Source organism: Pipistrellus kuhlii, unplaced genomic scaffold (assembly GCF_014108245.1).
Source record: "Pipistrellus kuhlii isolate mPipKuh1 unplaced genomic scaffold, mPipKuh1.p scaffold_m20_p_19, whole genome shotgun sequence".
Classification (NCBI taxonomy): domain Eukaryota; kingdom Metazoa; phylum Chordata; class Mammalia; order Chiroptera; family Vespertilionidae; genus Pipistrellus; species Pipistrellus kuhlii.
The window spans coordinates 5,159,131-5,183,447 of NW_023425504.1; the positions used below are offsets into that span (position 1 = coordinate 5,159,131).

Consider the following 24,317-nt stretch of genomic DNA (forward strand, 5'->3'; position numbering starts at 1 on the left):
GCATCCCCCCCTTTCTTTCTTTTTTTTTTCTTTTAATATATTTTATTGACTTTTTACAAAGAGGAAGAGAGAAGGATAGAGAGTTAGAAACATCAATGAGAGAGAATCTTCAATCAGCTACCTCTTGCACACCCTCTACTGGGGATGTGCCCGCAACCAGGGTACATGCCCTTGACCGGAATTGAACCCGGGACCTTTCAGTCCACAGGCCGACGCTCTATCCATTGAGCCAAACCGGTTTTGGCCATCCCCCCTTTTCTTGATCCTTCATGGAAAACTATAATTAACTTACTGTCTTCAACTTCTAAAATTGTCAAGAAATCCATATTCTTTTTGTTAAATCCATGCATAAGCTTATGTTTTCTGTTGTCAGCCACACATCAAATCCTTTTTGAAAACCAAAGCTACAGTGTTACTCTCCAAGAGCTGTTTATCTTTTGAATTTCCATGGTAAGTGTGCATTATTTGGACTCAGGATACCATTTAGTATTTGGTGCTGGAAATTTATACTTTCCTCTGTTTGTACCCAGCTGCCATCGTCTCGGTGGATATCGATAGGGAGAAGGCAGGTTAAACCAGTGGAACTGAAGAGTTTGAGATATTTGGAGGCAGTTTTGTTGTGAAAAGAGCCTCAACCTTGTTTAAAAAAAAAAAAAAAAAGAGTTAGTGCAAATCCTACTTCTGCCATTTACTACCCAGCTTTGAAATTTGGGGGTTGTAGTTCATATACATCAAAGTGTGTCTCAAGATGTGGTTCTTGGACTGCTTGCATAAGAATTTATCTGGGGCGTTTATTATAAATACAGGTTCTTGGGCCTCATGCCAACTGAATCCAAAGTTCATGTAATAGGTCCCAGGTAACTGCATTTTTAGCAAGCACTCCAGAGAGTTCTGTAGTTCACTAAAATTTTCAAATGCTCATATACAATAAACACTGCAATATTTATTTTCTGTATATACTGTACACCTCTCGGAATTTTACTTTCTCTATCTGTAGAATTAACATAGTAATTCCTAGTTCACAAGGTTGTTGGAAAGATGTTTGGCAGACTATTCAACATTGCCAAGTGTGTCAGGTCCCACAAACCAATCTCAGGTTTACTGGCACAACTCACAGGACTCAGCATATAATTGCACTCACAACTATGATTTATTATACCAAAAGGACAGAAAGTAAAGTTAGCAAAGGGTAAAAAACAAGTTGGGAAGAAACCAGGTGCAGCTTCAAACAGTCCTGTTCCACTGAAGTTGCACAGGTTGTGCCCAATTTCTCTACCAATAAGTTGTGACACCTGTGTGACATGCTGTCTACCAAGGAAGCTCATTAGAAACTTGGAACCTAGGGTTTTTTTTTACAAAGATACCCTATGTCTGGTATGTGTCGAATTTCTAGACATCTAGAAGGAAAACAGGTATTTGGCATAAACCGAATTGTTTGTACAGTTGATGCACAGTGAGCTACTGTTATCAGTTAAGGTGTTGGGAACCTTCCCAAAATCCTAGTCCCAAGGCACCAGCTGGTTACCATCCTTGCAAGTAGGGCTTTTTAAGAATAGCTGTCTCAGACCTGCTATGTTAACTCTCTCCTGCACACTAATCTTATGAAACACTGGTATTATTCCTTGAGGGGAAATGACTTGCCCACAGTCATTAAGTTAATCAGCAGAGCTGAGATTGAGAATTTCAGCAATCACTACCTTCTTTTCATTGTTGCACACAGCCATGCTTCTGGGTCATAGGTTATTCCTTTTCAGGTTGTCGAACACTTTTACCATTTGTCACTGAAGCATAAGAGCAGCCTGCCTGTGGTACATAGATGCACCCAGTGGGGGAGCCAGGAAGTATTGATGTTTCTGCCAGTTTAGCGTCAACACTTGCTGGTTTCCTCTCTGGAGCATTAATAAGTTCGTGGATTTTCATTTGTTCTGACTTTTGGACTTTTTGATACTTGCTTCATCACTCCTTGTTCCATGCATTTACCAATAGTTTCAACATTTATTTTTATAATTTCTTCATCTTATTCTATACAAGGCTAACTGATAGCTCATAGGCAGCTGATTTTAAAATCCCTTTGTGAAACACAATTCCAAAGAGAAGAGTATTTAGTCAAGGAAAAACTGCCAAAAGGAAAAAAAAAAATCTTGGACTAATAAATGAATTTCACAACAATACTTATAGTGTTTTATTCTACAATAGGATTTTTTTTTAATTTTTTTATTTTTTTAGTTTTATCTTCATGGAAACCACCAGGGATATCACTCTGGTTAAAATGTGCCAGCCTTTTCACTGTTGTTAAAAGGGGGAATTAAATTATTTTATGACTTGGGTGAGAAATAAATTGGGAAATTATACTGAAGATGCAGTAATCCTACAGATCAACAGGGAGCGCAAGCCAGGAGGGAACTGTCAAAAATAAGTAACAATTGGGTAGAATAGATTAGGTAAGCTACACCTGTTGTTTAAGCAGTGGGGGTGTTCTTTAAGCTTCACAATTAATGCAGTTTGTAGAAGTATGGATTAAGGGATCTATATTATAGTGCACAAGTTACTTTGGCTTCTTTTCTGAAAAAATTCATGTGAGTTACAAGCTTCCTTTGAACATTCATGCTTAACTTGTTGCTGTAGAGGTGTGTAAGGCGCAACCCTGCTTTCCAGTAGCTTTCAATCTTTATAGACAGAGGAGGACACACGGGGAACAACCTCCTCACAAGGCGACAGGTTATCAGTGCTATCCTTTTGAAGGCACTCACAGTAACAAGAGGGCATTCTCACTCTGGTTAAAGTGGCTGGGGGCAAGGTTTATAGAGGAGGCAGCTTGTGAACTGGGTGGTAGGGAAACCAAAGGACTGATATTCATGGGATTTGAAGGAATGTGCAACCTCATTACAGATGGAGGCAATTACCCGAGCAGTTGGGTAGAGTTATTGTTTATGGCACTTACAGCAGGGGAATCAGTTGACTTAGAGGGCTTAGATTCCAGCAAGCAGAAAGACCAAAATCTTGATCTTTAATGCTTTGTGTTTGCTGAGGTGAGACTTATACTTTAAAAAGGTAGCCCTAAAAAGGTAGACATCAGGTGGCTTTCTGTCTCCACAACAGTAGCTATAGGAATCTTCCCATAAATGCTCTTTTCTGAAATTCGTTACTCTAGTGATGATGGTCTTCAGTCTTCTGGTTTGGTGCAGGAAAAATAAGGCAGGAACTGAGATGGAATAAACATTGGGAGGTAATATTTCATGACATTGATTTGTATAATATTAAATGACTAGTTATTTAGTTATCCTGCTTACATAATAAGTGTATACTTTCAGAAATCATTGCCAATCCGGTGTCATGAAACTTTCCCCTTGTTTTCTTTTAGTATTTTTTTTAAATCATTTTAGGTCTTACATTTTGGTCTTTAGTCCATTTTTGCATTTAATTTGTTTACCATGTAAATTAAGGGTCCAACTTCATTCTTTGCATGTCATATTTTCTCATATCTTGGAAAGACTTTCTTTTCCGCATTGAGTAGCCTTGGCACCCTTGTCAAAGAGTTTATTTCGGGGCTCTTTATTCTATTCCATTGATCTATATGACTATATTTATGGTAGTACTACCTTTGTAATATGTTATGAATTCAGAAAGTATGAAGCCCAACTTTGTTCTTTTTCAGGATTATTTTAACTATTCAGGATCCCTAGAGATTCTATGTGGATTTTAGGATGGATTTTTCTATTTCTGAAAAAGTTTTCCTCACTTTTTGTGTTCCATCTGCCACAGGACCTTTGTATATACCATTTCTCTTATCTGGTAATCTCTCTTGTTATAGTTAGTTGCCAGAACTCTTACCCATCTCTCACAGCTCAGCTTATTCATCACTTTCCCAAGGAAGTGGTCCCTTATCCTTCTCTCAGACAATGCCAGGTTCCCAGGTTCTCATTAACACTACGAACCTTTCCTTTACACTCTTATTATAATTGACTTTACATTTATATATTTGTTTGCTAATTTATTTAGTATCAAGCTTCCCTCTACATAGTAAGTTTCGTGAAGGTAAGAACTGTGGCCATTTTTGCTTATTGCTGTTGCTAATGCCTTAGTGCCTGACATGTATTATATGCTCAATAATTATTTACTTAATGAGTGAAATCTGATTTCTCCCAGTATCTCTAGACTTATTTCTCATTTATAGTCACACACTTTTAGGTCGTGAGTGATGGACCAAATTGTTCAGTCTTTAGACATCACTGTTGTGTTCAGTGAATAACTCATTTTTTAGAAATGAAGCCATTTACTCTAGGCTCACATGCTGTGTTTTGTAATATATACAACATTAAATCTCTTCATTGTTTTTAGGTATTTAGTATTCTCTGATGTCATTATAAATAATTTTATATTTATGAGCATCAACACTGTTGGACACACATTCATTTACATCATTGACTTTCTTTTGAGAATTTGCTATTATACTTTAAAAGAACTCACTTTATAAATAACACGAAGTATTTACTGGTTAAAACATTTTTATGTTGTTTCGATAACTTTTTATACACATATTTTACAAATATGTGATTTTTTAATTTAAAAATGTTATAAGGTGTAAGTACTTGTAGTATTATTATTTTTGTGAGTTTATTGTAGTTTTGCTGGTTACCAGATATTCAGAAACAATAGTTGTGTCTCATTTAAGCTCTTAATACATGAGAATGGAAATAATCTTTTTTATATGGATCAAAGTTTGAAATGGGATTCCTTTTTTATCTCTTTATAAAAAAAATTGCCTTCAATGTAGGCATTTGTGTTTTTTTAGGCTGTTTGTGTGTAGAACTAATTATTCTAATCAGTATATTGAATTACTGATCCATTGCTTCATTGTCATATTGCAGGTTATGAAATTGTTTTAGTTGTAAGTTGTGTTTGCTTTCTTACCATTATAATAACAGTTAACAACAGAGTGGTAAGTTCCTGGCACTATTTTAAGTGTTCTACAAGTGTTAGTTTATTATACATATTTGCTTATCATATTAGTTAGTGTTCTCCAGAGAATCAGAACCAATAAGGTGTGTGTGTGTTTATATATGTGTTATATGTATATATGTATATATGTGAATAGCTATATATATTTTATGTACTTAATATTATTACTTATACATATATAAATAAGTAAATTAATTTATTCAAGTATATATGTAAAGAAGTTTATAATAAGGAAATGGCTTTCACAGTTAGGGAAGCTGGCAAGTCCCAAGACCTGCAGTCAGCAAAATAGAGACCCAGGAGAGCTGATGGGGGAAGTTCCCATCTGAGGGCTAGCAGGCTCCATACCCAGGAGGATTAGTGTTTTAGTTTAAGCTTGAACGCAGCTCAAAGGCAGGAGGAATTCCCCCTTTACTCAGTGTAGGGGGAACTTTTGTTCTCTTTAGGGCTTCAACTGATTGGATGAGGTCTACTCACTTTAAGGAGGGCAATCTGTGTGCTCTCATTTACTCTGACTACTGATTCAAATGTTAATCTCATCCAGAAATACCCTTACAGACACAACCAGAATAATGTTTGACCAAATATCTGGGCACTGTGTGGCCAGTCAAGATGACGCATAAAATTAACCATTATACTTATGTCCTAGGATCATATGAAGACAAGTGAGCAGATCTAAAGTGTGTATACACCAGGAACAGAAGACGTTACCATAAATAACTATAGTTTGCTAGCCTTCCCATCTATAAAATGAAAGGCCTGGACTACTACAGGATGTTTATGGCTCAAGTCCTAAAACTGGTAAGGATCTTAGACCATTTAATAATAATTTTACAGCTAAGAAATGGACAGAAAGAGGGCATGTGGCTTGTCTAAGATTATTCAGTGAATGGGAGCTTAGAAGTATAGAATTCAAGGTCAGCTCTTTATGCCTTCAATTTCCTCTTATGTGAATCATGAGGGCTTCTAGATCATCTATATTTGTGTTTTCCAGTTTTATAATTAAAACATTTTTAAATATATTTTTATTTATTTTAGAGAGGAAGGGAAAGGGATAGTGAAATAGAAACATCAATGATGAGAGAGAATCATTGATCGGCTGCCTCCTGCACACCCCCTACTGGGGATCAAGCCCACAACCCAGGCATGTGCCCTTGGCCAGAATCAAACCTGGGATCCTTCAGTCCACAAGCCAATGCTCTATCCACTGAGCCAAACCGGCCAGGGCTTAAATTTTTTTACTTCATGTTTAGATTTCAGTCTTACAGTGGATTTTTTTTTTTTTTAAACTTGGCATTACTCTTCAGGTCTCTTTATCCCTTGATTGGTCATTTGACTGTACTCTTCCTCAAACTTCAGTTTCCTCTTTAATAGTAATGTTTGTGAACTAAATTATCTATACTTTGAATGGAAACAATGACAAGTTTTAAGAAGTGCTGTTCGTGCTACTTATGGGCTTTTAATAGTGGTTGTGCTTTTTGGTTTTACAATGACCTGAATGATGGGGAATCAAATATAGACCCGTGCCTTTGTTAGTATTCTCTAGAGTTAAATCCAACTCTGGTTATATTAACCTCTTAGCTAAAAGCTCCAATGGTAGAGAGCATTTTTTGGTGATGCTACAATATGATGGGTAGGTTTCCTGAGGAGCACCACCACCATCTTTGTCAGTGGCCACATGACATTATTTCTCAAAGACATTTATCCATATTTATGCACACAGCTGCACACTGGTAGATAAGAAAAGCAGCTCTTGGATTGTCTTGAGTGACAGCTGCTATGAGATAGTAGGAGGCAGTAAGTAGACAACTCATATGTAGATATTTGAGGGCCAAGGATATTCTGGAACAGAATTGGGTGCTTGCTATGTTTTATTATAGGCAGTGACTCAACCAAAGGATAATGGCCATAGGAAACAAGTAGTTTCATGAGATGAAATTCTATAAAACTATTGTAAGCAAAAAAGAAAAAAAGAGAGAAAGAACTCATTGACATGGACAGCAGTGAGGTGATTGCTGGGCAGGGGAGGTGGAGGTAGAAGAGTGTATAAGGGGATAAATGGTGATAGGAAAAAAAGATTTAAAAAGGAGAGTTGCCCCCAGCTGGATGGCTCAGTTGTTTGGAGGATCATCCCACAAACCCAAAAGTTTGTGGGTTGCGTTCCTGATCAGGTCACGTACCTAGGTTGCAAGTTTGTGAATGGGTTCAATCCCTGGTCAGGACATGTACGGGAGACAATCAATGGATGTTTCTCTCTCTCCCCCTTCTTTTCTCTCTGAAGGTCAATAAACATATCCTCAGGTGAGAATGTAAAAAAAAGTCATAATTTTTGTTAATTTAGGTTAGATCTTGATGAAAAGTATCAGTAGAATATATATTGCTGTTTTGAAATGTAAAGCAGTGCTATTAAAATATTCTTATATGCAAATGTAGACATATAAAAGATACTAATGAAGGCAATGTAATCAAAATAAAACCATATCAGAAGACATATTAATGGATTTATAAAATCCATGTTTGGAATTAATAATTTAAGTATTCATGAGATTCCTGTTGTATCAACAAATACTTCTTCAGTTCCTAATATAAATCTAGCATCATGAAAGTGTTTTGAGGTATGGAACTAGAAACTCCTCTGTTATGGTACTTCCATTAATCAGAAGTATAGCCTTACGAAAATCCCTTTCTTTTAAAAATATGATATTAAGTGCATATAGAAGTATATGTGTAAATATATGCTTAATAATAAAATGCATACCCTTGCACCTAACTTGAGAATTAAACCATTATCAATATAATTCTCTCTACCTATGTACTACTTCCTGTCTCATTCCCGTTTTCCCCCCACCCTGTAACCATTAATCTTATTTCTGTGAGTCATTCTATTGCTTTAAAAAATAATTTTAACACATGTATGCAAACCTAGGTAATATATGAATTTTCTTATTTTGAGCTTTAGAGATAGTATACTGTTTTTTCTTATTCAATACTAGTGTCTCAGTGCACGAAATTTGTGCACATAATAGGGGAATTAATTAGAGGAAATATTTTCATATTGCTATTTGCTCTTTATAATAGAAGTGTCAGAGATGAAAGAAAATTAGTAAAACGTATATGAAAATCATCCTCTGGTCAGAGTATAGGGTGTGTTGCAGGACCCAGGGTCAAATCCCTGCCCACCTGTGCCTGCCTTTAAATCTCCTGAGACCCAGACCTGGCCAGCCCTACCCCCATAAAGCCCCACTGGGCAGGGGGGGCGACCTCAGGTCCCCTGGCCTGGCACTGGGTGGGGGGGGTGCAGCCTCAGGTCCCCAGGTGCACACTAGGCAGAGGGCACAGCCTCAGGTCTCTTGGCGCACCCTAGGTCTCCTGGCCCAGCACCGGGGCAGGGGGTGTGGCCTAAGGTCCCCTGTCAAGCCCCGCAAGGTGGGGGGGTGGCCTGAGGTCCCCCGGCCCAGGCTGGGGCTGGGGGCATGCCTTGAGGTCCCCTATCAAGCCCTGCCAGTTGGGGGGGCATAGCCTAAGGTCACCCGTCAAGGCCCGCTGGGCAGGGAGCATCACCTGAGGTACCCTGGCCTGGTGCTGGGGCAAGGGACATGGCCTGAGATCCCCCAGCCTGACACCAGTGCCAGGAGTGCGGTCTGAGGTCCCCCAGCCTGGGCTGGGGCAAGGGCCGTGCCTTGAGGTCTCCTGTCAAGCCCCGCCCGGGCAGGGAGCACAGCCTCAGGTCCCCTGCCCTGGCCCCAGGTCCATACAGCCTCAGGTCCCTGCTGATCGCTGGTTTTGGGAACTCCTCCGCTGTGGGTTCAGCCATCTTGTGAAGGTGTGAGTGTTAATCTGCGTATAAATACCTCTTTGTTATATAGGATTATATCCCTAAGATTCTTGATAAGGTTTATGTAGCTGTAATTTATTTATTGTCACTGCTGATTAATATTTCACTTTGGGAATATAGCAGAGTTTATTCTGTTGGTGGATCTTTACGTTGCTTGCAAGTTTGTTTTCTATTATGACCAGAAAATGTGTCTTTTGGTGTATATTTATAAAAGGGTTCTCCCTTCTGCCCCCTCCCCCCCCCCGTGTGCGTGTGTATTTGTGTGTGTGTGTGTGTGTGTGTGTGTGTGTGTGTGTGTGTAGGTATAAACATTAATACTCAGGAAGACAGACACATGAAATGACAGATATTGGAAAGTACAAGAGGAGGTGGAATTGTTCCCCAAAAGTGTTTTTACCAATATACACTTACACTAGCAATGTATGAGTTTCCATTGCTTTGTATTTTTTTAACACTTGGTATTGTCTGACTTCTTTCTTATTGCCAATTCTGTGACTTTGAATGATTCCCATTGGTCTTATGGACCAAAAACAGCTTTTACCAAGATGTCTCAAATGCATGTTCATTTGGGCATATACAATTCCAAATAAATGATTATAGTTTGTGTGCATGCCAACTGGCCTCCCATAACCTCAGACCCAATAACCAAAGTTCCCATTATCTCTCATGTCAAGATTTCAGCTCATCAATTTACTTCAGGATTATGTAATCTGAGGTGGCCCTCGAACTGTGTGGGCACCAGCCAAACTGGACACTCTGGAACACTGAGGGTACTCAGTGACACAGACTTTTAAAAACACCGTTATTTAAAATTGCTGTTTCTTTGTGTATCCTTGTGGATATACAAGCCTACACATGAGATAAAACTGCACAGAACTAAACACAAACACAAATGAGTACAATATAACAGAAGAACTATGAATAAGATCAGTGGATGTTGTTAATATCAATATCCTGGTTGTGACATACCACAGTTTTGCAAGATGTTACAATTGGGAGAAACTGGGTAAAGGGTACATGGGAATCTCTATTATTTCATACAACTGCATGTATACCTGCAATGATCTCAATCCAAATTTCAATTTTAAAATTCTGCTTCAACACAGAAAATCTATGTTACAGAATTCAACCAATTGATTACTTTTCTAAAAAAATAAAAATAAATAAAAACAGGAAGGAAGAGGCTGGGGAAATGAGAGAAAGAGAAGTAAAGTAGGAATGAATCTGAAACTTCATAGTGGGGGACATTACTAAACACTGGAATCTGAAAATATCCACACATACCCTCAGTGCACTTTCAGGTCACAATGTCAAAGAGTAAATTATTGTTAGAAAACACCTATTAACCCCTGCATTTCATAGACCTAAAAAACGAGGCTCAAAAAATAATTTTCCAAACTTTAAAACCTTTAGAAAAACGACAAAGGAGACTAGCTTTCCAGCTGTGGCATAGGGAAGGATTGCTTAAAAAAGACACATAAAAGAACCAACCATAAAGAAGAAGACTAAAAAGTTAACTACATTAAAGTTAAGAACTTGTTTATCAAAAGACACCAAAAAGGTAAAAGGATGAGTCACAGACTGAAAAGATATATAACCAATAAAGGATTAATATTGGTTATTAATAATATTGGTTATTAATAATAATAACGGAATAGAAAATAAAGACATGAACTAGTACTTCAGAGAGGAAATGTAAGTGGTTCCAAAACATGCAAAGGTATTTAACTTCATCAGTAGTCACAGAATTGGCAATAAGAAAGAAGTTGTTATTAGCAACTAGAAACTAATAGTGGAAAGGAGGAATGATAATCCTAGGAAAACAAGTAAAGACATGACAGAATAGGCATTGATGTATGTAGCTCCATAAATAGAAACTTACATTATCCTCAGGTTGGTTGTCAAGGACATTTGAAGGCTACATTTATGGAGAGCTATGTATACTTTAACTCATGTCTACCTCAAAATATTTAAAAACACTCAGCATCTTCGGTGCAGTTTATTTATTCACTGCTTTATTGCCTTCTCATGACAGGACAAGCACAATGTGGACCGAGTGGTGAATAAAAATAGAAGTGGTTTGCGTCCTATAGAGCTTGTAATCTAATTTACAATGAAAAAATAAGCAACAAATGTACAATTACTTATTTTTATAAGTTAAAAATAAAGACAAACAGATAATAGAATTAGGGTTTGTTTTTGATAGGGTAGCCAATAAGTTCCATGTGAGTAAATAACACTTAAGCAGGTAACTGAAGGAATGAGGGACGTCTGCAAAAGGGGTTGGGAGTAGATATTGGAACCAAATTGTTTCAAGACCCTGAGTTGGACAAGAGCCAGGCACACTAGAAAACTACAATAAAAGGAGGGCAATGAGGCTCAAGGGCACATTCACTGGAGGAAGGGGAGGGAAGTTGGCAGTGAAAGAGGTATAGGATTTTGGGGCACTGTCTTGGGAGCAGTTTGGAGCTCTTAATCTGAACTTCTTAAAGCCATGAGGGTGATTATGAGATGTGGGAGGGTGGTGATCATGAAGTTGCCCACTTAATTCACAAGATTTTTTGAATATCCTACCATGTTTCAGGCACTATTCTATTTGCTAGGGATGCACTGGTGAGCAAAACAGAGAAATTTTTCCGTCCCCATGGACCTTACATTTTATTTCTTAATTGTTTTTTTTTAATTGAGTTTAGTGAGTAAAGGAGAGGGAGAGAGAGACTGAAACATCAATGATAAAAGAGAATCATTGATTGGCTGCCTCCCGCACACCCCATACTTGGGATTGAGCTGGAACTGGGCATGTGCCCCAACTGGGAATCAAACCATAGCCTCCTGGCTCATAGGTCGATGCTCAACCACTGAGCCATGCCAGCTGGGTGGATCTTATATTTTAATACAGAAGGATGTTGTTTGGATAATGGTAAACTGATGTTACAAAGAGTTCCAAAATACAGTGGCCAGTAAAAGGTAAATGTTTGTTTCTGTGGCATGTATTGTACTAACCTAAGGCAAGGAGCCAGTTCTCTAGTCCATGAGGTCATTCAGGATCTCAGGCTAGTGAGGCAGTTCTGCCTTCCTCAGCATTTGGTTTTCAAGTTCCAGACAGCTAGAAGGAAAATGTGTTACAGGGCAAACTTCTTTAGAAAAAATGATCAGAAATTTTCACATATCAGTATTGCACACATCAGTGTTACACACATACTTCTGGAGAAATGTTAGTCATGTGGTCCTCCTTAGCCACAAGGCAGACAGGGAAATGTAGTCTCTAGCTGAAAAGCCAGTTGCTCAGGAAGAAAGGAAGACCAGGTTTGGATAGACAACCAATAGACAGACAGACAACAAAATAAATAATTGTAATATCGTGTATGCTAGTGATGAGTAATAAAGGGAAAATAAAGTAGGGAAGGAGCCTACGAAGTATCAGGTGGTGGAGGTTTCACTCTTTCATAGGGTGAGAAAGGAAGGTTTCTCTGGATAGGTGCCATGTGAATAAAGATCTGAATGAAGTCTGTGAGCAAGAAATGCCCTTCTGAGTTGTTATGAGGTGCCCTAGCACAGTGTTGGTTTTAACATGCTTGAATCTAGGACCTTACCTGAAAAATTTAGATCAAGAGTGGGGAACGTCTGGCCAGCAGGCCTAGTAAGGCCCACAAAATCATTTGGTCTGGCCCTGCCAAGGCATTAGGGGTGAGTTAATTAAATGTTTGACCAAATGTAGCAGGCTAAGTTTTAAGTTGAGAATTTTGTATGGCCCGCGAATGATGTTATAAATATCCAAATGGCCCTTGTCAGAAAAAAGATTCCTCACCCCTGATTTAGATAGTGGTAGGGCACCATTATGCTACTGCACCCTCTGCTCCTACTTTATGGAATCTTCTCCCCAAAGACTCCTTTTCTGTTCCTTCTTCAGAACAAAGCACAAGCATCACTTTAGGAAGACTTCCCTTGACCTCTGCTGAGGTCAGATCACTCAGTCTCACAGGGTCTCGAGGCACATTGTTCTTCTCTTCCTTAGTTCTTTCTATAATTTTAATTGATAATGAATTTTGGAACTAAGTATTAGCTACCTTCCCTTCTAGAGCAAGATTTAAAGGCATGTGTGCTTTTACTTACTCACTGCTGTCTATACTCAGAGCCAGTGTCTAGTATGGTCCTGGGCATTGCTCAGAAATATTTGTTGCTGTTGCACAGTGAACACCCAAATGTGCTTTATAGTTCCCTTGGCTTTGACTCTGTGCTAGAGTCTGTACTTTTCCTTCACATCGAAAGGACTGTCTATCCTATAAATGTATTCAGAAAGTAAGCATATTATTTGAAAATATTTATTGTTAAAGAAAAAAAAGCAGGAAATTTCCGAATCATGTAAATTTGGGTTTGGTAGGTTTTCTTTCTTTCTTTATAATTAATTTATTTTTATTTTTTTATTGTTTAAGTAGGGGTGTCGAACTCAATCAGAGAAGGGGCCAAAATCTAAAATCCAGCCTAAATCGAGGGCCGAATGGTTTCCTGAACAGTCATAAACTGTCATTGTGATGGAAACACAGCGGAGTGCAGTGATGACAGCGCGGTGCGGGCCACATTGCAAGGCCTGGTGGGACGGATTTGGCCCGCGGGCCTTGTGTTTGACACATGTGGTTTAAAGTATTACATATATCTTCTTCCCCCCCCCCCCCACCATTGACCTTCCCTCAGCCTCCCCTACCTCCTGTTGCATGCTTAGAATGTTTAGAAAAAACAATATAAGGACAATTATCTGCAATACATGGGAGCTATAAGAAATGCATTTTGCCGAAACCGGTTTGGCTCAGTGGATAGACGTTGGTCTGTGGACTGAAATGTCCCAGGTTCGATTCCGGTCAAGGACATGTATATTGGTTGCGGGCACATCCCCTGTAGGGGGTGTGCAGGAGGCAGCTGGTCGATGTTTCTCTCTCATTGACATTTCTAGCTTTCTATCCCTCTTCCTTCCTCTCTCTGGAAAATCAATAAAATATATTTTTTTTTTAAAAAGAAAGAAATGCATTTTTCAGGCCTCTTATACAGTCCTATTGCATCAGCAACTCTGGGGATGGGGCATGACTATCTATTTTGTAACAAACCCTCCAGATATGTTCTATAAAAATATTGACTGAAGGTTGACCCAGTTTAAACCTTTCAAAACCAAGTACATTGTTTCTGACCAACAGTTGGTAATAAACTACTTTTCAGTCTCCCACTCCACCCCCTTTTTATCATTAGACGTCATCAGATGTCAACTGAAATGTAAACAAAGTCTACTTGATTAGTCAACCCAGATCTGGACTTTAAAAATTACATAGTACTTTTTTAACCTTTACCCCTCTAAATCTAACTTTTATCTTCTGCCATCCAAATCCAGGAAATTATTGTAGAACTGATAATGCCCATGATTCCAGTAGTGCAGCATTGTTTTTAAATTCTTAAAATTATTTTTATACATGGTCAAAATTATTTTTTGCTAAAGCTTGATTGTTGTAGTTTCCAGATTTCTATCAAAAGCATTTTGAAGCATTACCAAGGTTTAGTTGCACATGTTCTTCTCTATGTTTAGATTCCAGGGCTGTGCTACACCATCAATCTGTTTTTGCTGGTGGATTGACTGCATTGTTAAAGGCCACTCATCCCCAATTTTGCCATTGATTTTAAATTTGCTCCATGTTTGATTCATGGAACTATTTTGATAAAGGCATTCCCTCCCGGTGACTATTAGGTGATCCATAGGGAATTAATAGCAGGTTTCTTGCTCACAGAACACATGGCCAGGCCTCACTGAGTCTCTTTCTGATACTTGGTTTGAATGGAGAAGGGAGATATCAAAAAAAAAAAAAATTCTAAAAACACTTTTAAAGTTGATTTTTACAGGGAAAGGAAGGGGGGAGGGAGAAAGGGGGGGGAGAGAGGGAGAGGGAGGGAGGGAGGGAGAGAGAGAGAGAGAGAGAGAGAGAGAGAGAGAGAGAGAATATGAATCATCCACGTGAGAGTGAAACATACATTGGCTGTCTCCTGCACACCTCTTACATGTCCCCACTGGGGATTGAGCCTGCAATCTGAGCATGTGCCTCAACTAGGAATGGAACCAACAACCTTTCGGTGTATAAGATGATGCTCAAACAAGTGAAACATAAGAAAGAAATTTTAAATGCTTTAAAACTCTATTTATTTCAGAGTATTTTTGTTGTTCACAGTATGACAGATGTCCCCCATTTTCACCCTTTTGCCTTTCTCCACCCACACCCGTCCTACCCCAGGCCTTCCCACAAAAATGTGCAAAGGTAGCACAGAGGGTTTTCATATACCCCACACACAGTTTCCCATATTATTAACATCTTGCACTCTTATGTACATTTGTCAGAATCAGTGAACCAATATTGATACAGTATATGATTAAAGTCCACATTTTATTCTGATTTTTCTGATTTCCTCTGTTTTTCAATTATGTAATTTCTCTGTTTTAGAATCCTATTCAAGATACTTTATTATCTCCTTAGACTCCTCTTGGCTGTGACAATTTCTTTTCTTTTTTTTTAAATACATGTTTGTTGATTTCAGAGTGGAAGGGAGAGGGAGAGAGAGAAACATTAATGATGAGAGAGAATCATTGATACTGCACTCCCCACACGTGAGGATAGAGCCTGTAATCTGGTCTAATTCTCTGAACAGGAATCAAACTGTGACCTTCTAGTTCATAGGTTGATACTCAACCTCTGAGCCATGCTGGCTGGGCAGTTTCTCAGACTTTCCTTGGTTTAGATGATGTTGACAGTGTTGAGAAATATTGGTCAGGTATTTTGTAGAATGTGCCTCAATTGGGATATGTCTACTTTTCTCATGATTATTTAGCTTGAGGCTATTGATTTTCGGGAGGAAGACCAGAGAAGTGAATTGCCATTTTTACCACACCATATCAAGAGTGTGTATTGTCAATATGATGTAATTATTGTGGTATTGATCTTAATCACCTGTCTATGCTAGTGTTTACCAGATTCTTCCACTGTAAAGTTAATGTTTTTCCTCCTTTCCATACTGTGCTCTTTGGAAACAAGTCACTAAGTGTAGCCCAATAGATTGTTGTTTTTAATATATTTTTATTGCTTTCAGAGAGGAAGGGAGAGGGATAGAGAGATAGAAACATTAATGATGAGAGTCCTCGATTGGCTGCCTCCTGCACGCCCCCTACCAGGGACCTAGCCCACAAACTAGGCATGTGCCCTTGACTGGTATCAAACCTGGGACCCTTCAGTCCACAGGCTAACGCTCTATCTTCTGAGCCAAACCAGCTAGGGCAAGATTGTTTTTTAAATATGAAATTCCATATAACATATTTCTTGAGTTGAGACCTTCTCCATTATAATCTACCTAATAAAAGAGTAACATGCTAATTGACCATACCTTCATGGCACCCACCTGTCAATCAGGAGTGAGTATTCAAAGTAACCCAACAAAGATGGTGGGTTAATTTGTATACACAGGCGCCAAACGGCTGGGGACAGGCATTCTGCACCACCCCAGCCGCTCCAGGCCTCAGGGCAGCATGGGAAGGCAGAAAGGCCACTCCAGGCTAGAGTGCTCCTGCCAGAGTAAAGGCAGTGACAGCAGCCAGGAGAAGGAAGACCCATTCTTGTATGAATCTTTGTACATTGGGCCTCTAGTTATTATTATTTTTGATATCTCCTTTTAAGTTTTATTTTAATTAGGAGACAAGTATATGAAGGTGACATGCTTAAAATTTTATGTATTCACTTGCTAAAATGGTTGTTAATAAGTTTGTGCCTCTCTGCTGTGTTTCTTTTGCCAGAATAAATGCAGCCCTAAATATTTGCTTGTCTTCTTAACTTTTTAGTATTTCAAGCAGTGACTGAGCTATGATCTGAAGGGATGACAACTCTGAATATACATTTTTCAGGTTCTGATATTTTAAGAACTGAGAGCTTTGAAAAAGAACATTGCTTTACTTCATATAAACTCAAGGCTTCTTCAAACCAAACAATATACAGCATGTATCATAAAGAAGGTTCATTCGTAGAATTCCCCAGATTCAAAGATAGCAAAGGATGAGGGAGTAAAAATTAAAGCAAATAATAGTGCTTGCTTCAAGACTGATGACTAGGCTCAGCACCATGGGGCCATTGTCTCCAGCAGTTCCACTCTTTATCTACCCCATCCTTAATTCATATCCTTGGTACCCAACAAAACTTAAAGCACTTCTCAGAAAGATTGTTCCAGAAGGAAAGGCTCACAGAATTTAAATAATTACCTATTTAACTGCAGATGACTACTGTTAAATAATTTAAATCACACTCTTCAAATGTTATTGCAGCTCTCTTATTCATCATTTACCAGTTAAACTTTCTCACCTTCTGTTTCACTTATTTTATATTTAGAAGTAATAGTGAAAAGTATTTTCCTGAACAAGACCCTTTCTATCCTCCCATCTTTCATATAAGTACAAAAGATTGCATAAATATTATGGATCAAACAACCTCCTGCTTATTTACATACCCTCAAATGCTAGTCACAGTAACAGATGAAAATCAGAAAGAAATAGCAAAGAAGTCAGTACATCTTATGTTAAAATTTGTTTGGGAGTTTCAAAATCAATGCATGAACTTGTCACGCAGCAGATGGGTCTCTAGGATGAATTTTACTAATTCTCCACAGCAGCAAGATCTTATAATCAGACTAGAGGCCCGGTGCATGATATTCATGCATGGAGGGAGGGGGTGTCCCTCAGCCTAGCCTGCACCCTCTTCAATCTGGGACCCTTCAAGGGCAGTCAGATATTCCTCTCACAATCCAGGACTGCTGGCTCCCCACTGCTCGCCTGCCTGCTTTCCTGATTGCCCTTAACCCCTTATGCTTGCCAACCTGATCACCCCCTAGCTACTACCCTGCCAGCCTGATCACCCCCTATCTGCTCCCCTGCCAGCCTGTTTGCCCCTAACTTCCCTCCCCTTTAGACCTAGTCAACCCTAACAGCCCTACCCTGCCTGCCTGATCACCCCTAACTGCCCTCCCCTGCAGGCCTGGGTTCCCCCAACTGCCCTTCCTTGCAGGCCCGGTCATCCCCAACTTCCCTCCTCTGCTGACCTGGTCACCCCTAACTGCCCTCCCTTGCATGCTTGATCGCCCACAACTGCTCTCCCTTGCAGGCCTGGTCCCTCCCAACTGCCCTCTCTTGCTGGCCATCTTGTCGTGGCTATCTTGTGTCCACATGGGGGCAGCCATCTTATATATTGGAGTGATGGTCAATCTGCATATTACTCTTTTATTAGATAGAATAGAGGTCTGATGCATGGGTGGGGGCCAACTGGTTTGCCCTGAAGGGTGTCCCAGATCAGGGTGGGGGTTCTCTTGGGGCGTGGGGTGGCCTGGGCGAGGGCTCCTGTGGTGGTTTGCAGGCTGGCCACACCCCCCAGAGACGCAAGAGGAGGCTCTGGTATCTGGAATTTATTTATCTTCTACAATTGAAACTTTGTAGCCTGGAGCGGAGCCAAGCCTTCTGCTTGCTCCGTGGAGGCAGTCATTTCTGTTGGGATTTATTTATGTTCTATAATTGAAACTTTGTAGCCTGGAGTGGAAGACTAAGCCAGCCAGGGCTGCAGAAGCTTGGCTTCCTCCATCGCCAGGGCCAACCCTAGCCTCCTGCTGTCTCCAATTCTGTGGCTGCCGCCATTTCTGTTGGGGTTTATTTATCTTCTATAATTGAATCTTTGTAGCATTGAGTGGAGGCCTAGGCCAGCAAGGGCAGTTGGAAAGCTTGGCTTCCTCCATTGCTAGGGAAATCCAAGCCTTCCTCCTGCTCTCTGTGGCTGCAGCCATCTTGATTGGGTTTATTTGCATATTTGTTCCTGATTGGCTGGTGGACATGGCTTGTAGGTGTGGCAGAGGTACAGTCAATTTGCATATTACTCTTTTATTATATAGGGTGGTGTTGCTCAAGGCTTTCTCTTGCTTTGGAGTTGGATAATGTATATTGTGTAACTTCTAGTGGATTTCCATTCTGTCATGTATGAAGGAACACCTTTGCAGATCGAGAGATTTTTCTGTTGTGCTGTATGTGAGCTCAAGCGGTAGTGTTTAAAATTAACTGTGGAGAGAGAAACCAAGATGGCGGCATAGGGTAGACACCCGAATGCAGCCTACCACAACAAATTTGAATTTAGAACTGAAAAACGGGAAACATCACCCTGAACAGCCGACGGCTGGCTGAGAGGAGGCTCTACCATCTGGGAAGGAGAAAGAAGGCGCGCTGAACCTCAGGAACTGTGAAGGTACAGAGAACTGTGCGCACGAAAAGGCGACCACAGAGTTCACTGCCAGCTTGCTTGCGGAGCGCGGAGAGGGAGGGCTGAGTTCGCTACTGGCTTACTCCCTGCACGTGGAGAGGGCAGACAGCTAATGTGCAGCTAGCTTTCTTTTTCGGGAGGAAAACAGAACCACCCTATTGCTCTGATAGACGGCCCCAGACAGGAAGAGGCCAGACTCTCAGGCAGTGGGCAGAGATCTCTCAGAGGTATGTGAAGCCAGTGGCCATTACTGCTGGACTCAGAAACCAGACCCTCGTAGGCGCCCCATCCAGGCGGAGCACAGAAGCCTTTCCAGTGGCTAGGTTTCTCGTTCGTAGTGAATCGGACTCTCCTAGGGAGTGACAGACAGGAATCTAAAAGTTGTCTGTGCCTATACTAAAGAGGTGCGTGGGCCGGCAACCAATTGTGCAGGATTCAACAAAGCTTGGCTGTGCCACCCTGAGACTCCTCCCCATTAAAGCAGAATACAGAAATCCTCCTAGCTGAGACACTTCTGATCCTCATAGCCAGTTGGCTTGGAGATCAGCACTTCTCAGTGAAACCAACAACAAGCAAGGCTTAGCAACAAGACTGCACACACAGCCCACAAAGGGCTACACCAAGACTGTCCACCTCAGGTAACTGGGAGGCTGACTCTCTGAACCATATAGGACATCTTAGCACACAAAGCCACTCTACCAACTCAGGGAAGCTGTGAAAATGCCGAGACAAGGAAACAGATCACAAACAAAAGAAATGGAGGACAAGAAGCAACTGGACATAGAGTTCAAAACCACGGCTATAAGGTTTTTCAAGAATTTCCTAGAAAGGGCTGATAAAATAAATGAAACCTGTGAGGATATGAAAAGGGATCAACTAGAAATAAAGAATACATTGTTTGAAATAAAAAAAAAAAATCATACAGAGTCCTAAAAATAGAATGGAAGTTCGCAAGAATCAAGTCAAAGATTTGGAACATAAAGAGCCAGAAGACACTCCTCCACAGAAGCAAGAAGACAAGAGAATCCAGAAAGTTGAAGATAATGTAAGAAACCTCTGGGACAACTTCAAGTGAACCAACATCAGAATTATGGGGTTCCCAGAAGAAGACATACTGGAAGAAATAGTGATAGAAAACTTCCCCCACCTGGTGAAAGAATTAGACTTACAAGTCCAGGAAGCACACAGAACTCCAATCAAAAGGAATCCAAAGAAGACCACACCAAGACAAATCATAATTAAAATTCCAAGAGCAAAAGACAGAGAATATTAAAAGCAGCAAGAGAAAAGCAGGTAGTTACCTATAAAGGAGCACCCATACGATTATCAGCTGATTTCTCAACAGAAACCATGCAGGCCAGACGAGAATGGCAAGAAATATTCAAGGTGATGAATAGCAAGAACCTATAGCCAAAAATAATCTACCCAGCAAAGCGATCACTCAGAATCGAAGGCCAGATAAAGAGCTTCACTAATAAAAAAAAAAAAAAAAAAAAAAAAAAAAGCTAAAGGAGTTCATCACCACCAAACCAGAATTATATGAATTGCTGAAGGGGGTTCTTTCAGAAGAGAAAGTAAATAAAGATAAAAACTATGAACAACAAATACATAACTATCAACAAGTGAATCTAAAAAACAAGGGAGTTAAAAAAAATCTGATGAACAATATTAACTGGTGAATATAATACAATCAGATGTATGGAAGGGGAGTGAACTGACCATTCTCGGGGAAAAGGGGAGAAGGGGGTGTGGGAAGAGACTGAACATAAACTGTGCACCTATGGATGAGGACAATGGGGGGTGGGGAAAGGGCAGAGGGTGGGTGGGAACTTGGTGGAGGGGAGCAATGGGGGGGAATGAGGAACATTTGTAATAATATGAACAATAAAGATTTATTTAATAAAATAAAATAAAATTAAGTGTGAATAGATTTAACTGAATTTTGCTTCCTAATGACATGCATACCTACCAGATTTGGTTACACTGCAAACATGGAAGGAACAGAAACATCTGGGTTTTATTGTTGGCTTTGCCACTAGTGTACTTTCTTTTATGTAACTTTTTCTCAGTGGTTCTCAGATTTTCATCTGTACAGTGAGAGTGGGTAGGTCAGAATATTGTTTAAACCCTTCAAGACCTTCTAAATCTGTGGTTCACAAGTGGTTCACATTGTGATCATGGTATGTTACATTAGGAAATAAAGTAATGGGAATGTGATCTTCCTACAACCAGTTTTATATATAGTTGTGGACATGAGTCTTGACCAAGGAACTGATACAAAAATTATTTTTTTTCTAGATATAAAAATATAAAAATAAGTAGATTTTTTAGTAATACCTATGGTCCATAGCGCTGTTTAAAGATATGCATTCTGGCCCTGGCTGGTGTTCTCAGTGTTTAGAATGTCACCCAGGCACTGAAGGGTTGCGGGTTTGATCCCCGGCTGAAATTGGAGCATGCAGGAGGCAACCAATCAATGTGTCTCTCTCATATCAATGTTTCTGTCGTCTCTTTGTCTCCCCTCTCCCTCCCCTCCACTCTCTCTAAAAATAAATGCAAAAAAATATTCTCAGGTGAGGATTGATTTTTTTTAAAAAAAATATATGTATTCTGGATTAGGGAAATGGTGGAGAAAGTGAACAGAGAAGAAATGTCTATTTACTGAATACAATATTCCTCTTCCCTGGTTTTTTATGTGACAGACTCTCTCCTAACTCTTTTCTGCATATGGCCTGCCTCATACTGTCTGATGTTTGGAGGGCTATTGGGGCCTGCTGGCATTCGTGTCTTCAGAGCAATCTAGTGAACAGATTTGGGGTCACCCCTGAATTAAGCTTTGGACTTTCACCTGTCCTGAGTTAGAGAGAATTTCAGGTACCTTAGGCAACTAACTCAACAGAACAACAAGTGTGCTAGTCTCATTCTGACTCTGTGCTTAGGTTTTTGTAAGGCTGCTATTATGTAGTTCTTTGTTATTAACAATGGCGTTGCCTTGTCCAGTGTGTCTCAGTTGTGGTTGGGAAGCAATAGGCAGAGGTCTAAGCAGGTTTGTGGTGAGGTGAAAAGGTTGCCAGTTCAAATTCCTGGTCCGGGCACATGCCCACATTGCTCTCTCAATCCTTGGTAGGGGATGAGCAGGAGGTAGCCAATCTGTGTTTTCTCTCTCACATTGATGTTTCTCTCTCCCGCTCTCCTTTCTTCTTTCCCTAAAAATCAATAAAAGTTATTAAAAATCAAACAAAAAAGAATGGCCTGGTATTTCCATGCCAGAAATGGGCCCTGTTCTGTTTTGACCCTCTGAAGACCTTGTCTGCAATCAGTAGTTGGTGTCCTAGGATAGGAATATGGTTTCTTTTAGTCAGGCTTCTCAGGAACTTGAGCTCTGCCTAGATGCATGCCTGTGGTTGGGAATTTTCTGCCTGTTGTTGATATTCACTGACTAACTGCTTTTTATCTGATTTTCCTGCCATTGTATTCTGTCTGCTTTCTCCATGCTGAGTATCCTGATGCTCACTGTTCACCTGCCAGACCTCTGCCTATTGCTGCCCACTCTCCTTTTTCAATTATGCACTCTTGCCTACATGAAATTCCTTTTAGACCTTGCCTCTGGGCCCACCTCCAAGCACCTGACATTCCCTCTCTGCAGTACATAAGGGTCGGTGTAGACTACAGAGCCTTATTGCCCTCAGAAACTTAATTATGATAATCACAGTTTCCTTTCTTAGGTGTCTTTATTTAAAAAAATGTACTATTAGCTTTTAGTTGACTTATTAGTTCATTATTTCCTGATATTATAAACTCACCTGTTAACATTTTTATTAGACCAATTTTTGTTTTTCTTTGGAATAAATCTCATATATCTCATTTTTAGCCACTTGTTACTTTCTCAAGGACGTGGACTAGAATCATAAAATCTTAACATTGGAAAAGCCTTCCAAAGTATTCAGTTGTACTTTCAATGTGATGGGTAGCTTACCAACTTCGCAAAGAACCCATCCATCACATTTTGCAATAGTTCTCAATTGGTTTCTGGGGCCCAAATTATCAATTCATTAATTTATGTATTTGTTCACTCCATCAACACAGTTACTGCTGTTAGCAAGGCACTAGGATATTAATGAAAGTTTTTATGTCCTTAGGGAGCTGCTACTTTGGTGGAGGGAATGGAGAGAAAAATAATCACCATTGCTAGCTAGAGACATATAATGGGCAAAGAATGGGCCATTTCTTCTTTTATTTCTTTGATTAATCCTCACCTGAGGATATTTTTCCTATTGATTTTCAGAGAGAGTGGAAGGGAGGGGAAAGACACAGAGAGAAACATCAATGCAAGTGAAACACATTCATAGGTTGCCTCCCATACATGCATTGAGTGGGGACCGTTGATCAATGGAGCCCACAACTAAGGTATGTGCCCCTGACTCTAGTTGAACCCATGATTCTTCAATCTGCAGGCCAACCACTAAGCCAGACCGGCCAGGGCTACAATGGGTCATTTCTGTGTGACTCGGGTTTGGTTCATGGAGGGGCTCTATAGTAAACCACAGCTTTTCTGGTATTCTATCAGCTCTTCAACTACCCAAAGAGAGAGAGAGGAAACTCCCCACATCTTTTGTGCCCCTGTCCTTGACTTGTCCTTGGATTCCTCTTTCTAAATGCAAATCTTGGTTTGTTACTATCCTGTTAATAGTCTTTCCATTGTCTATCACAAACTGACATCTAATTCTTTGGCACAACTTGTAAAGCCTTCATCCTTTCTGGTTCATCCTTCAGTCTCATTTTCCCATTAGGTTGTCAGTGCTACAGAACTTCTGTAGTTTCCTGGCTATGTCCTGCTTATGCTGTTCCTGCCTGGAATGCCTGCCTCTCTTGTCTTCTGGATAAACTCTGGGGTGCTGAGAGCCTAATGGGAACTAGCATACAAGGAGGAATAAATCACAGCTGTAGCTTTCCTTTTCCATTAATGTGCACTCTGGCCTGTTTCCAGTTATTAGACCATATATATCCCCATCCCTGCCCACCAGATGATTGTAAGCTTCTCTAGTCCAGGTTATCTCTGTCTTCAATCTTAACACAGAGCTTGGCCCAAAATGGGCAGTCAGTAAATATTTGTTGGATGAATGAAGACAAATTTTTTGTAGTCTGTTTTTCAGTTTAGGTCTCCCTTGAGGTTTTGAGAATGAATGCTACTTAATTGAGTCCTATCACTGTTTTAACCA

General features: G+C 40.0%; 1 protein-coding gene and 1 non-coding gene across 5 annotated transcripts in view; both read left to right on the plus strand.

The window, feature by feature from the left end:
* ATP11C (ATPase phospholipid transporting 11C) overlaps positions 1 to 24,317 on the plus strand; it is a 186,212-nt gene that overhangs the window by 13,736 nt on the left and 148,159 nt on the right. For 3 of the 4 annotated variants that reach the window (XM_045583476.1, XM_045583475.1, XM_045583474.1), the window contains exon 2: positions 5,609 to 5,760. The exons of the other annotated variant lie outside the window; for it this stretch is intronic. In XM_045583476.1, the coding sequence (XP_045439432.1) occupies positions 5,710 to 5,760 (51 nt within the window). In that variant the 5' untranslated portion in view covers positions 5,609 to 5,709. The remainder of the gene's footprint in view (positions 1 to 5,608; positions 5,761 to 24,317) is intronic. 4 annotated transcript variants of the gene reach the window in all.
* Positions 12,978 to 13,105, plus strand: LOC118722247. The gene has a single exon (XR_004988950.1). It is a non-coding gene; the product is annotated as a small nucleolar RNA SNORA22 (small nucleolar RNA).